General features: G+C 34.0%; 1 protein-coding gene across 1 annotated transcript in view; it reads left to right on the top strand.

Moving 5' to 3' along the window:
* The first annotated feature begins 7,836 nt into the window (after positions 1–7,836).
* The window catches only part of LOC107886544 (peroxidase 5-like), a 16,664-nt gene continuing 9,034 nt past the window's right edge, over positions 7,837–15,466 (top strand). Inside the window, exons 1-3 of the mRNA XM_041075713.1 lie at positions 7,837–8,034; positions 8,124–8,384; position 14,145. Coding sequence (XP_040931647.1) covers positions 7,864–8,034; positions 8,124–8,384; position 14,145 — 433 coding nt within the window. The 5' untranslated portion in view covers positions 7,837–7,863. The remainder of the gene's footprint in view (positions 8,035–8,123; positions 8,385–14,144; positions 14,146–15,466) is intronic.

The raw sequence follows: 15,466 nt of genomic DNA, 5'->3' as shown, positions 1-15,466 counted from the left end.
CAAAGAAGCTGCTGCATGCCTCTGAATGGTTCAAAACAAGGGAACACTTCAGCCTCAAGCTATGCTTTCAAGCTTACAGCTAACACTACACACGTTTTCGGTTCCAACAAGTAATCACCACCAACCCCACCTATGGCTATATATAAATATACTCTATCCAACATCTCCACTCTCACAACCTTCCAATCCCAACTGCACAAACCACCATTTTCTGATCCCCAGCCCTTTCCATTCTACTTTTAATTTGCTTTCATTTAATTTTTAAGTTTTTCTTCTGCTGTATTATATATATATCAGGCACAATGACACTGTTATGCTGAAATTTCACATTATTGCCTTGCTCTCCTTCATGCTTGGCTGCTCAACCGTGGCTTCTGCATCTTTGAAGGTCGGCTTCTATATATATATATTATTAATGTATTGATTATTTGAATTGAAATGAATATATATATGTGTAAATGTGATAATGTGCAAATATGATAATTGGATATTGGTTGTATTTGGAAAGCGAATTTGGAACCTTATTAACTGTATCGGGCTGAGTCAGATATAGATGGCATGCCATAGGATACGAAGAGTACAAGGATTTCTTCGACTTCAAGTCGATGAGGCACTGGGTGCCAATTTACTTCGGTTTAACAGATGAGACACTGGTGACAAATTTATAAAGCGCTGGGCACAGTTACTACTTCGGATTTATCCAATGAGGCATTGTGCCAAACTGGTGTGTTGGTTGGATCTGTGTATCGTTTGAGTCCAAGTCGTGTTAATAGGGGTAATCAAATAAAATGGTACTATGATTGATATTGCAAATGGGTTAGTGAATTGAAACATGAAAATGAGATACATGAATTATTCCTGAATTGGATATAGAATGGATAATGTTATTGTTTAAATGATATGTGGATCAAATTGTGAAAAGCTATTATATAGCAAATGATGATAATTGAGTATAGTATAAAATGATGTGTTTATGATTTGAGTATTGAATGGCTAATGTCATTGTATGAATAAATGTGGTTTTAAATATTCAATTGTGCTTATAATTAATATTTGCATATTATTTTATCTTGTCTTTAAATATTCGGATTATAGAAATACCACCGAGTTTTACTCAGCGTACAGTTTTGTTTTTCGTGCGCAAGTTAGGTACTTAACTTTTGATCGCTGATTTAACATCCAATAATAATCCTAAACTCAAATGTGGTAATGTTTATCCTTTGTGTCAGCATGTACCTAAGGTGTCTAAATAATAGTTATTTTGTGGATGGATTGTAAATGAGGTTATAAGTTTAATATTGGTTTGGTATATATATAAATGTGTGTTTGTTTTTTGAAGCCATATTATGGCATGGTAAATTGAACTAAATCTAGATAGATGCATGTGAATTTAGTTCTATGTTTAAGTGCTCATGAACTAGGCAAATTTATTTGGATTTGGTATGTTTATAATTTGGATTAAAATGATGTTTTGATGACTTGTTTTAATTATATGAAATGTTTGAGAATTCTGTATGTTTCATCGATAAACTTCGGTAATACTTTGAAACCTTATTTCGGCGATGGATATAGGTTAGGAGTGTTACATTTAATGGTATCAGAGTTTTGCAGGTTTAGCCTATTCTTAGACTAAATCGAGCTCGAAATTGAGTCTAGAGGTACATGCCATAATTGAGTTAGAATTTGGATGCTAATATATTTGTTTTTGTTTTATAGTTGAAAATGTCGAATGATTATAACGATTATGTTGATGATAAATGTTATGTTATACGTGTACATATATGAGAGTCAAATTTTGAGGCTTTACGACCTTTATCCCATCACTTGTACAGTCTTATACAATGTAATTTACAAGATTTATATTCATTAAGCTTACAAGTGTGAAACTGAAGAGTTCAATAGCTGAATAAATAATAACGCGATCAGAGCCAAGGATGGGTTAGCAAGTAAAGAGAGTTCTAGAAGAGATATCAGATTTTTCTGAAGATTATTCGGGATACACAATGTCGCTATTAAGGAAGAAGTTATTCACGAATAATCGACTTATTTAGGTATGGTATTTAAAGAACAGGTTAATAGAAATTTCTTCTGATTTGATTTCTTTAGTGATTGGGATAATGTGGGATCATTGATGACTGTATTAGTCAGTGGGATAGTGTTGAAATTGCAAAGATATCTAAATGCAGCTGTTATAGTCGAGTATCTTATAGTGATCTCTTCTGGGTATTCTATATATTCTTTTACTTTCAGAGATATATGTAACTGTTCAATTTCAGATGTGATTCTTATAATATAAAAATGTTAGCTAATTATAATGTTAGACGGAATTATTATTAGTCTGGTTGATTCATTATCAGCATTGCTCTATCTTTCTTTGGTTTTCTAATCCATTATGTTAGATAGAAGACTTGATGATAAGATTCATATGAAGCTATTTTCTACTTTTACTGGTTGATATTCTGAATTACATATATGCAGTTTACATTATCTCTATCACAACTGTTTCTAGTGTGTATTAGCGATATTATTCTTCTGGACTTTTTTTGGGATATCATCGATCTCTTTATCATTCAATGTGGTTTTTATTCTTGGAAATTCAATATAGCTTCACATCTTGGATTTCATTATCTCGGTTTTCTTATCATTCTTATTATTTAATTTATCAAACATGGTTCATCTGTAAAAGATATTCATTGACCGGAGGTAATTAAATTTATTACTGTTATAAATCCGGGTTCGATTATAGGAGCTCGGTGCTATGGATCTCAGATTATAGAAGTTGTATTACTGCATTGGTTATTATTGGGACTACTTTCGGGTTTTCCTTCTATTTTGGAGTGTACTATTGATGTTGAGGTATTGTTCTATCTATATGGTTGAAACGTCGGTTCTATCATAGTACTATGGTTTTTAATCTATCTGATAGTTGTGGCTTTGGTATAGTTCAAAGCTTCTATGTTAATAATTGAAATAGCTTTATTATATATAATCCCTTTCTAGCTTTTGCGAAAGGGTTGGCATCGGCAAAAAAGTAGATGGTGGAAGATTGAACTCAAACTTGTATATTGGTTTCCATTCCTCAAGTAATCTTGATTAATGTCAACAAGTTAAAATGAAATGTTATGTTTCATTTAAGTTAATGCAATTTTTAAGGATCTTTGATTAGTATTTTCAGAGAATTGTAATAGACTGTATGTCTAGGTTGTCTTGACAACAAGAAGAAGGGATTATTCGGAAATGTTATTATCTGATAGATAAAATTGACTCAGTTGTTTTAATCAGAGTGGGTTATTCATTGAAAAGTTAATTGAGTTATACGCATTTTAGTCTATCTTCAGGTCTAAGAATAAATTTTGTGCATTCATGGGTAATAGACGAACAGCCAGAATGAGAAAATCAGATTCTAGAAGACTTGATACAGAAATATATCTATCAGATCAGTTCTAATAGGGAAATGTTATTATGGGTTAAAGTCGTCCCGATTGTTGAAGTTATCGCACTTGTGTAAAATGATATTGCTTGACGCTCTCCTGGAAAAAGGAGAACAAATATTAGTTGAAAGTTACAGATATAACTACATTGTAAGCATCAGCTAGAGTTTGATAAACCGGGTTTCTTGATTATGTTTCGACAGAGAATTACTGAGAATTTCTCAATAGTTATACTACTAATGATAAAGTGATGATAGGAGAACATCAGAGCTACTCAGTTAAGTTCAGGTATAGTATCAACTTCTAAAATGAGTTCTGATATGAGTTCGAAAATGATATGAGTTAGATTGATTTTATAGACTTCGATTGAAAAGGTGGAAGAAAGGCTTGACTTAATAGCTTGTACTAGGTGAGAATTTTGAGGACGAAATTTTTGTAAAGGGGAAGAGTTGTAACAACCCGTTTTTCAGTAGTGTCAGAAACAGTGGTTTTAGGGCCACCAAATCTGATGAGTAAGTTCGTAAATATTATTATTTAATAGTTACGAATCAAATGTGATTTTTTTATAAAAAAGGTTTTTTATTTGATAATTTATGTTATATAAGTGATTTATTAAGTTTAAAGGTTTTAGAAAATGAGGTATCGGGACCTTGTTTTTATAAATCGAGCTGTAAATATTTTTATAAATATTTACGGAGTGTCATTAAGGTGGTATTAAAGTTTCGTTAAGAAATTTTAACGTTTCAATAGTTAATTAAAAGAAAAGGACCAAATTGAAAAAATAAAAAAGTGCATTCTCGGGACTTCGTTCCCGTAAATCGGACTTGTAAATATTTTTAATAAATATTTACTAAGCTAGTTGTGTAGTTAATTAGATTTCGGTTAAGTGAATTTACTTAAATTAAAAGTAATTAGGTATAAGAACTAAATTGCATATAGGGTGAAAGTTGAATCATAGATTAAATAATAATTAAAGGGACTAAAGAAGCAATTACGCCATTTTTCTTTAGTGCAAAAGGTGTAAAATTATTATTGTGTATATTATTAATAAATTAAAGTTTAAAAAATATATATTATAATATGTTTTACTTAATATTTAAGTAAATATATATTATAGTAATAAAATAAATAAAGAAAGACAAAAGCAAAAGGAAATAGAAAGAAAGAAAGTCCACGACTTAGGGGTTTCAAAGTTTCAAGTTCAATTAGTTAGTCAATTTAGTCCTCTTTTCTTATAATTTTTATGTTTTTGGAATCTCGATGTTAAGTACTACCCAACTTATGTCGAAATTTTAGCAATTATTGAGTTTATAAATGTTGTTAATGTTGAATAATTTTAGTATTAGGGGTTAAACTAATAGATTTTTAAGCTAGAAATGAAAAAGGATTAAATTGTAGAATAAATGGTAAATTTTGAGTAATAGGGACTAAATTGTGAAAAAAACTCTAAATTTAGAGATTTAAGTAAAAATAGGGAGTTAAAATTTAGTTTAAAGTGGTTTATGAAAATATAGAATTAAATGTGAAGAATAAAAATTAGTCTCGGTTTAGGGACTAAATTGAAATTTAGGCAAATATTGAGTAAAAAATTAAAATATTCAATATGAAAATGAATTATGTTATATTGATTAATTTTAATTGTTTTAATTTCGTAGTTAACGTCGTATTGGAATCCTCGACTAAAAAGGGGAAAGATAAAGTCGATGTCGAATAGCTCAGAATTTCTGGTTTGTATTTCTATAATCCAAACCTATAGTTACTAATTGTTGTATTTTGATTTAATGCATATGGTAAGTGGTTGAGGGAGTATTTGACACTTTGATATTGAATTGAATTAAAGTTGATTGAAATGGATTGAATTGGTGATATATTATGAATGTATTTGATTATTTGAATTGAAATGAATATTTATGTGTAAATGTAATAATGTGCAAATATGATAATTGGATATTGGTTGTATTTGGAAAGTGAATTGGAAACCTATTAATTGTATCGGGCTGAGTCGGATATAGATGGCATGCCAAGGGATAGGAAGAGTACAGGGATTTCTTCGACTTCGAGTCGATGAGGCACTGGGTGCCAATTTACTTTGGTTTAATCGGTGAGACACTGAGTGTCAAATTTATAAAGTGCTGGGCACAGTTACTACTTCGGATTTATCCGATGAGGCACTGGATTGGATCTGTATATCCGTCCGAGTCCGAGTCGTGTTAATAGGGGTAATTAAATAAAAAGGTACTATGATTGATATTGGATGATATTGTACGCAAATTTAAAATGGGTTAGTGAATTGAAACATGAAAATGAGATAAATGAATTATGTATTACTGAATTGGATATGGAATTGATAATGTTATTGTTTAAATGACATGTGGATCAAATTGTGAAAAACTATTATATAGCAAATGATGAGAATTGAGTATGGTATAAAATGATGTATTTATGATTTGAGTATTGAATGGCTAATGCCATTGTATGAATAAATGTGGTTTTAAATATTCAATTGAGCTTATAATTAATATGTGCATATTATTTTATCTTGCCTTTAAATATTTGGATTATAGAAATACAACTGAGTTTTACTCAGCATATGGTTTTGTTTTTCGTGCGCATGTTAGGTACTTAACTTTTGATCACTGATTCAGCATCCAATAACGATCCCGAACTCTAATGCGGTGATGTTTATCCTTTGTGTCGACATGTAACTAGGGTGTCTAAATAATATTTATTTTGTGGATGGATTGTAAATGAGGTTATAAGCTTAATATTGGTTTGGTATATATATATATATTGTTTTTTGAAGCCATATTATGGCATGGTAAATTGAACTAAATCTAGATTAGTGCATGTGAATTTAATTCTATGTTTAAGTGCTCATGAACTAGGAAAATTGATTTAGATTTGGTATGTTTATAATTTGGATTAAAATGATACTTTGATGACTTGCTTTAATGATACGAAATGTTTGAGAATTCTGCATGTTTATCGATAAACTTCGGTAATGTTTCAAAACCCTATTTTGCCGACGGATATGAGTTAATGGTATTACAGGTTAAATCATTTTGAAGGCCAAAGTGCAAATTTACCATTACTAATGTAAAATTTTATAAATTATAAAAGGCTTAAATGAAAAATATTTCATTTTAGGGGAGTCAAACCCGTGCCAACCCTTTAGCTTCGCCACTAAATAGATACTATTTTAGTAGACAAGTATGAAACTTAAGTATCAAAAATCAATATTTTAAAAGTAAATATATGAGGTAAAGTTTAGAGCCATTCTTGCTATTGTTCCATCACAAAAATATACCGAATCAAAAAAGTGAACAAAAGAATGAAGCAATTTCAAGGTCTATTAAAATACTATATCAATTGTGACTCATCTACTTGTAAGTTAGGTACTTAATCTCTATAATTTAATTTGATCATTTTGTCATTTTACTTTATAAATATTAAAATTGTAGTCCTTATCAAATAATAGTTGTAAAATTTAAGAAGTTGAGTTATTTTCAAATTTGATGTAGAAAACATATTACTATATGGATAAAAATGTGCTAGCTTGTTATTTTTACATATTACTCAAAAAAATTAATGGATTTAATTGCAATCATTTGCATAAGACTAAAATTTTAAATTTTAAAAATATATGGACTAAAAATGATCCAATTGAAGAATATGGATTAAACTTACAATTTTGTGCATAATACAAGTTTATGCTATTTTCAAACTTATTCATTAAGAGTTAATTATTGAGTTGTTTTCACATATATTTTACATACAAAAGTGCTAGTGGTATGAGGCTATTCTAATAACTATAATTCACTTATTAATTGGAGAAAAAAATCCATTGTATTGGATCGATTAGGAGAATAGAGGAATATGCAGGCGGTGTTCTATATGAATTTACCAGTATAATATTATACGGCAGCTCCATTACAGCTCGAGAAAACCCATAACTCTCGTTGCAATAATTTAGAATAGAGGGTTGAAAGGCTTGGTCAGAGCTGAATATATATATATATCTATGATATTAAGGAGATGAAGCAATATACGTATGTCTGAATCTGAAGTTTTCTTCCTCTTCACTCACAAAGAAGCTGCTGCATGCCTCTGAATGGTTCAAAACAAAGGAACACTTCGACCTCAAGCTATGCTTTCAAGCTTACAGCTAACGCTATACATGTTCTTGGTTCCAACAAGTAATCACCACCAACTCCACCTATGGCTATATATAAATACTCCATCCAACATCTCCGCTTTCACAACCTTCCAATCCCAACTGCACAAGCCACCATATTCTGATCCTCAGCCCTTTCCATTCTACTTTTAATTTGCTTTCATTTAATTTATAAGTTTTTCTTCTGCTGTATTATATATATCAGGCACAATTACACTGTTGTGCTCGAAATTTCACATTATTGCCTTGCTCTCCTTCATGCTTGGCTGCTCAATCGTGGCTTCTGCATCTTTGAAGGTGGGCTTCTATACACAAACTTGTCCATCCGCAGAGACCATTGTGAGAAAAGCTGTAAACAAAGCGTTGTCACTTAATCCTGGCATAGCTGATGGTCTCATCCAAATGTATTTCCATGACTGCTTCGTCAGGGTATGTATACGCTCATTTGCTTAATAAATATTGATAGATTGACTCATCATGTTTCCTCCTCTAACCCTACTTTTTGCATGCAAATTCAGGGTTGTGATGCTTCCGTCCTTCTAAGGTCCGTGCCCGGAAACCCCCCAGCAGAGATGGACCACCCTGCTAATAACCCAAGTTTACGAGGCTTCCAGGTGATTGATGAGGCCAAAGCCCAAATCCAGGCACAATGTCCAGGAACCGTGTCTTGTGCAGACATAATCGCATTCGCTGCCCGTGACAGCACCTACAAAGCTGGAGGGATTTATTACGCCATTCCCGCGGGCCGCCGGGATGGCCGGCTCTCCATTATCGATGAAGTAACTGTTGCGCGGAAGCGTGTGAAAGAGTAAAATTATTGTACTGAAAAATACACTAAGTTCAATTCCCAGGAAAGAGAGGTAGATCACGAAGATCACTTAAATACCAAGTCTTTCCTAGTCAGAATATCCCTCTATCGTAATTTAATAGCACAATAAATCACTAAAATCACATTCACAAAATATGCAAAACAAATAATAAAGAACACCAGAATTTTAACGAGGTTCAGCAAATTTTGCCTACGTCCTCGGGCACTACCAAATATATTTCACTCCAAAAATTACAAGTGAAATTTACAAATAGAGAGAGAGAATAATGCCTTAAGTAGAGAATGGCAATTATGGGATGAAGAAAGTAAGCAATGGTTAGGCCTATTTATAGTTGAGGTTCAAGGATCAACTTGCAATGTCCCTATACAATTAGGGACCAAAATTGCAATTATCCCATGCCAACTTTTAACCCAACTTGCCAACCAATATTACTTTCTAACCCAACTTGCCAACCAATATTACTTTCTACTTTCGGTGCCCACCCCATTTGACTTTTCAAACAATGGTGGGTTCCAATAATCTCCACCTTGAAGATTTGATTACGATAATCTTATCTTCACACAATTCTTTCTGCTTTTGACAACAATACTTGATAGTGCCTTCTTCAACTGTTAAACTTGCAGGATATTAATCAAGTTCAAACAATGTTCGAACTTGGTTGCTGTTACCACCTTGGTCATCATATCTGCAGGATTATCTGCAGTCTTGATCTTCTGAAGACAAATTTCCCCTCTTCAATAATTTCCCGCACAAAATGGAATCGTACGTCGATATGTTTTGTACGTGCATGATAGACTTGATTCTTTGCTAAATGAATAGCACTTTGACTATCACAATACACGTTAATATGCTCCTGAACCAACCCAAGGTTTTAGCCATACCTTGTAACCAAATAGCCTCCTTTACAGCCTCTGTTACAGCCATGTACTCGGCTTCTGTGGTTGACAATGCAACTGTAGACTGTAGTGTAGACTTCCAACTTATTGGTCCTCCAGCAAGTGTAAACACATAACCGGTGGTTGATCTTCGCTTGTCCAAATCACCGGCATAGTCAGAATCAACGTACCCAATAACACCTTTACCAAGTGTATTATCCTGCTTGAACAGTAATCCAACATCCACGGTCTTCTGAATATACCGTAGAATCCATTTCACAGCTTGCCAATGTCTTTTTCCAAGATTATGCATATACCTGCTCACTATACTAACTGCCTGTGAAATGTCGGGTCTTGTACACACCATTGCATACATCAAGCTACCCACTGCATTAGAATACAGAACTTGCAACATGTATTCTCGTTCCGTATTCGTCGAAGGAGATAGTTGTGCAGAAAGCTTGAAATGAGAAGCCAACGGGGTACTTACAGGTTTTGTCTGCTCGTTCATGCCAAACTGCTGTAGTACCTTTTTCAAATACTGCTTCTGAGACAAGCTAACTCTATCATGAGCTCTATCTCTCCATATTTCCATGCCGAGAATCTTTTTAGCTTCTCCTAGATCTTTCATCTCAAACTCGAGATTGAGTTGAGTCTTCAATCTTTCAATCTCAACTTTGCTCTTAGATGCTATTAGCATATCATCAACATATAAGAGCAAGTATATGAAAGTTCATTCTTGTAGCTTCTGAAAATACACGCAATGATCAAATTTACTTCTTGTGTACCTTTGCCCTTTCATGAACTGATCAAATCGCTTGTACCACTGCCTCAGAGATTGCTTCAATCCATAAAGCGACTTTGTCAGTTTGCAAACCCAATTTTTTTTTCCAGCAACCTTGAATCCATCTGGCTGAGTCATATAGATTTCCTTTTCCAAATCACCATGTAAAAACGCGGTCTTCACATTAAGCTGAACTAGTTCAAGATCATATTGCGCAACCAAGGCTAGCAAAATTCGAATAGACGAATGCTTCACAACTGGAGAAAACACTTCATTGTAGTCTATTCCTTCTTTCTGAGCGTAACCCTTTGCTACTAATCTAGCCTTGTATCGAATTTCATTTTTATCAGGAAATCCTTCCTTCTTTGCATATACCCATTTGCATCCAATTGCCTTCTTTCCCTTGGGTAGTGTCACCAACTCTCAGGTCTTATTTTTATGAAGAGACTGCATTTCTTCATTCATTGCTTGCTTCCACTTTACACCATCAAGGTTACTTATTACTTCTGTGTAAGTAGAAGGAACATCATCATCTGTAATTGGAAGTGCATAGGCCACTATATCATCAAAGCGAGCAAGCTTACGAATCTCTCTTCTTGGCCTTCTATATGCAATTGAATCTTGTTGCTGTAGAGGTTCTTGGGTAGGAACCTCTTCATCATTTGTCCCTTTAATATTAGTTGGATCATCGTTAACCTTTTCAAGCTCTACCTGCTGCAAAGTACTACTGGTTTTGTCATCCTTTTGTGAATCCTTGTACTTCAACATGGTTGATTCATCAAAAGTCACATCTCTACTGAAAACAATCTTCCTTGTATCAGGACACCAGAGATGATATCCTTTTATTCCATCAGTTATACCCAAGAATAATGCTTTCTTTGCTCTTGGGTCTAACTTAGATTCTTTTACATGATAATATGCAGTGGAACCAAATACATGCAAAGAATCATAATCAGTAGCAGATTTACCAGTCCACATCTCCATAGGAGTTTTTCCATTTATTGCAGCTGATGGCAAACGGTTAATTAGATAGCACGCATATGTAACTGCCTCAGCCCAAAATTCTTTGCCCAATCCAGCATTGGATAACATACATCGAACTTTCTCCAGTATAGTTCGATTCATTCGTTCTGCCACCCCATTTTGCTGTGGTGTATCCCGAACAGTGAAGTGTCGCACAATGCTCTCATCTTGGCATACTTGTAGAAATAGATCGTTTTTGTACTCAGTACCATTATCTGATCGAAGTCGTTTGACCTTTCGACCAGTCTGAGTCTCCACCATCTTCTTCCATTTCAGAAATGCATCCAAAACTTCACTTTTTCTTTTCATTAGATACACCCATACTTTTCTTGAATAATCATTAACAAAAGTAACAAAATAGTGCATACCTCCCAAAGAAGCTACTTTGGTAGGTCCCCACACATCACTGTGAACGTAGTCCAGAATTCCTTTCGTATTGTGAATTGCTGGACCAAATTTTACCCTCTTCTGCTTGCCCAGAACACAATGTTCACAGAATTCCATTTTGCAAGAATTTGCACCTTACAATAAGCCTTGCTTCACCAATGTCTGCAAAGCTTTTTCACCAGCATGTCCCAATCGTATATGCCATAATCTGGTAGCCTCTGAATCTACATCTTTTGTAGAAACTGTTGATGTTGATCCAATAACTGTACTTCCATTTAAAAAATACAAGTTATTTATTCTTGTGCCTTTCATCACCGTCAGTTGCCCAGCTACTACTTTTAGTAATCCACCTCTCAAAGTGATTATGAGCCTTTTAGATTCTAGGGCACCTAATGAGATGAGATTTTTCTTCAGGCTAGGTACGTAGCGAACATCTGTCAAGACTTGGATTGAGCCGTCGTGATTCTTTAATTGGACTGTACCCACTCCCATTGTCTTACAAGCACTATCATTGCCCATAAGAACAATTCCACCTTCTAGCTCTTTAAGACTAGAAAACCAATCCTTATCAGGACACATATGGTAAGTACATCCTGAATCCAAAATCCACTCATCCGTTTGACATGCAATTGCCATGCCAACCAAGCTAAAGTCTGACTCCTCATCATGCTCCGCTACACATGCATTAGAAATAGCCTTGCCCTTTTGTAGCTTAGGACAATTCTTTTTCCAATGCCCTTTTTCACGGCAAAAGGCACATTCATCTTTGGCGGGTCTCCCTTTGGACTTTCCCCTTCTACCAGATTTGCTGCTGTGTGAACGACCTCTTACTGTTAAGACTTCTGCGGTTGTATCTCTGTGATCTCTTTTATCTTTCTTTCGAGTCTCAGATCTATACAACGCACTGCAGACTGCATCAAATGTGATCGTGTCTTTCCCATGAAGCAATGTGGTGGTAAGATGATCATATTCATCAGGAAGGGAATTCAACAACAATAATGCCTTGTCTTCATCTTCAAATTTCTCATCCAAATTTAGCAAGTCTGCTAAAATTTTATTAAATGAGTTCACATGGTCATTCATCGACATACCGGGTGATACGTGAATCGATAAAGTTTCCTTTTCATATAAAGCCTATTTTCAAGACTTTTCGTTAGAAATTTTTCTTCCAGTGTATCCCATAACTTCTTCGCTGATGTCTCCCTCATGACAGAGTACTTCTGCTCTTTGGCCAAACATAGGCGGATTGTACCACACGCCTGTCTATTGATCTTGGCCCACTCCTTGTCATCCATCTTGCCAGGTTTTTCTTCAAGGGCTATATCTAGCTCTTGCTGACATAAGACATCTAGGATCTCACATTGCCACATACCAAAATTATTGGTACCGTCAAATTTCTCTACTTCAAATTTTGCATTTGTCACAGTAGTCCTTGCTGATGACTGTTGGCACTATTTTTTGATTGAAAAACGGGGTCGACTTGGGTTTTGAAAATGAAAAAGGGAGTCGCCACCAATCCTTTTTGAGGTGTGATTGGGTCACCTTAGAAAAAGGTTGTTTTTAATAAATAATTTGATTTTATTAAAACAACGGTTTTGGTCTACGAAATTTAGAAAATGGGTTCGGGAGTCGGTTACGTACGAGGAAGGATTAGCACCCTCGTAACGCCCAGAAATTGGTACCTAGTTGATTATCTAATGTCTTGATGTCAAAAATTGAGAACTTAAGAGAATTAAAAATACGATCCTTGTATTAAAATGAAAATTTTGGAAAAAGAAATATATTTCACGTTAATTGAGAAAGAGAATCATATCCAGTAAGTTAGAATACAATATCTCAAATTTTCGATACGCGAATGAAAAATGCTTATTTAAAAGATATTTTAGCCATCTCGGATTTAAAAATGAGATCACGACCAGTAAGTTAGGACGTGATTTTTTAATCCCGAGGTCATCTAAAATTTGAGTTTAGAAAGATTCGTACATTTAGATTTATCGAGAGAATCGAAACCCAGTAAGTTAGGGCACGATTTTCTTGAATCCAAAAACGAAATGCCATTTTAAAAAAAAATTTGTTATATCGAGTAAAAATAAAGCACAAAATTATAGTGAAAGCAAATTACATTATTTATGTATGGCAAAATCATAATGAACATGAAAATATAAAAACGATGCAAGCTATAGCAATCAATATGAACGATCAAACTTACAACATACAAAATAACAAAATAAAAAAACGAATAAAGTTAAATCATTTATTCAAAATAATAACAAAATGAAATAAATAAATAGCAAATACAATTAAGTATAAAAAGATATATATAGACATGAACTAAAATATGTGTATACATGAATTAACAAAATATATAAAGTATATTTTATATAAGATAAATAAATATGCGTATATATAGAAATATGTACATATAGGTGTATAAAACTATGGAATACGAAGATAAAGGAATATATATAAAAAGTAAGTGTATATATATTGTAAAATAAAAGAAAATGTATATATGTACAAACTAAAGTTTAAAACCAATGAAAACATACATATGTATACAAATAAATACGTTAATTTATATACATACTAAAAATATATTGAAAATGTGTATGTGTATGCGGATTTAAAAATATAAAAAAGGGTGTATTTTAGACTATAAAGATTATATATAAATATGTATGTATTTATGAAAATGAAAATGCGTATATAGATATATATATAGGTACATAAGTTGTAAAATATATAAAAATATATATGTACCGGAAGTTTAAATAAAATCAATATAAATAAATAGGTAATAATAATAATAGTAATAATAATAATAATAATAGGACTAATTCAAAACGGGCACGAAACCTCAGGGCTGAAATCAAAAATAAAACAGAATAAAGGATCAAAATGTAATATGCGCGAAAAAAGGGGGGACCAAAATGGTAAATACCCCGAAGCCCCAAAACGCAGTGCAGTAGAGGGTCAAAATTGAAACAGGAATAAAAGCTTGTGGTTAAATTAAAAAACAGAAAAGAACGAAACAAGGGTCAAATTGCAACGCGTTGCAAAGTCTGAGGGACTGCGCGTGCAATTATACCATTTAAAGAAAACACGCGGATCCTCCCCCCGGGTCGGGTCACCGCGCGGGTCAAGAGGGCCTCAAAACGGCGTCGTTTTATGACTTGTATAAATATAAAAAAATGCCCAAAAATATCATTTTCATCACTTTTCTAAAAAAACAGAGAGCTTTCTCTCTCTCAAGCCCCCAAGGCCGGCCAAGACCCGGCCACTTCCGATCATCGGGCCACCCTCCGTCGACCACCATGCACGGTGGTCGGAGGCACAAAATCGGATCTTTTTGGTCCCCTTTGAAGCCGATGGCCTCTAGGCCACAGATCCGTGGTGGAATGACGAGAAAGATGAGCCCAAGATCCGAAAATGAGGAGAGACCGCTCGTCTCCTCCTCCACCGGCGACGACGAAGACGGGCTCCGACGCTGGCCTTCGAAACAAATAGGTTCTTTTCTTTCCCCTTTTTCTTTTGTTTAAAAGAGTAGTGTAACAAACAAAAATAAATAAAGAAAAAAAGGAAAATAGAAAACGCCAGAACAGAAAAGAAAAATGGAATCTACCTTTTCAATTTTTTCTTCTTTTTATTAAGTTGTTTTTTTTCGAAGGAAGACCCCCGTTACATTTTCTTTGTGTCTTTATATAGCCGATTACAATACATCTTTATCTATTTCTATTATTTTGCACTGTTTTTGCCTCTGCTTTGCGTGCTGTCCTTGCAGATAATTGATGGGAGTAGCTGGTGGCGTCGGTGGCAGAAACTAGAGCGGCGATAGACGTTAGGAGCCCCCAGGGACGTGCGGCGCCTTAGCTAGGGTTTCAGAAAAGCTGAAACCCTAGTTTGACTTTTGTTGGGCCTTGCTGTAATGGGCTTGTTTGGATTTGGGCTTTGTTTTATTTGGG

The sequence above is a fragment of the Gossypium hirsutum genome, chromosome A08, assembly GCF_007990345.1.
Source record: "Gossypium hirsutum isolate 1008001.06 chromosome A08, Gossypium_hirsutum_v2.1, whole genome shotgun sequence".
NCBI lineage: Eukaryota > Viridiplantae > Streptophyta > Magnoliopsida > Malvales > Malvaceae > Gossypium > Gossypium hirsutum.
The sequence above is the reverse complement of the archived record's forward strand: the minus strand, read 5'-3'. Positions and strand labels throughout refer to the sequence as shown.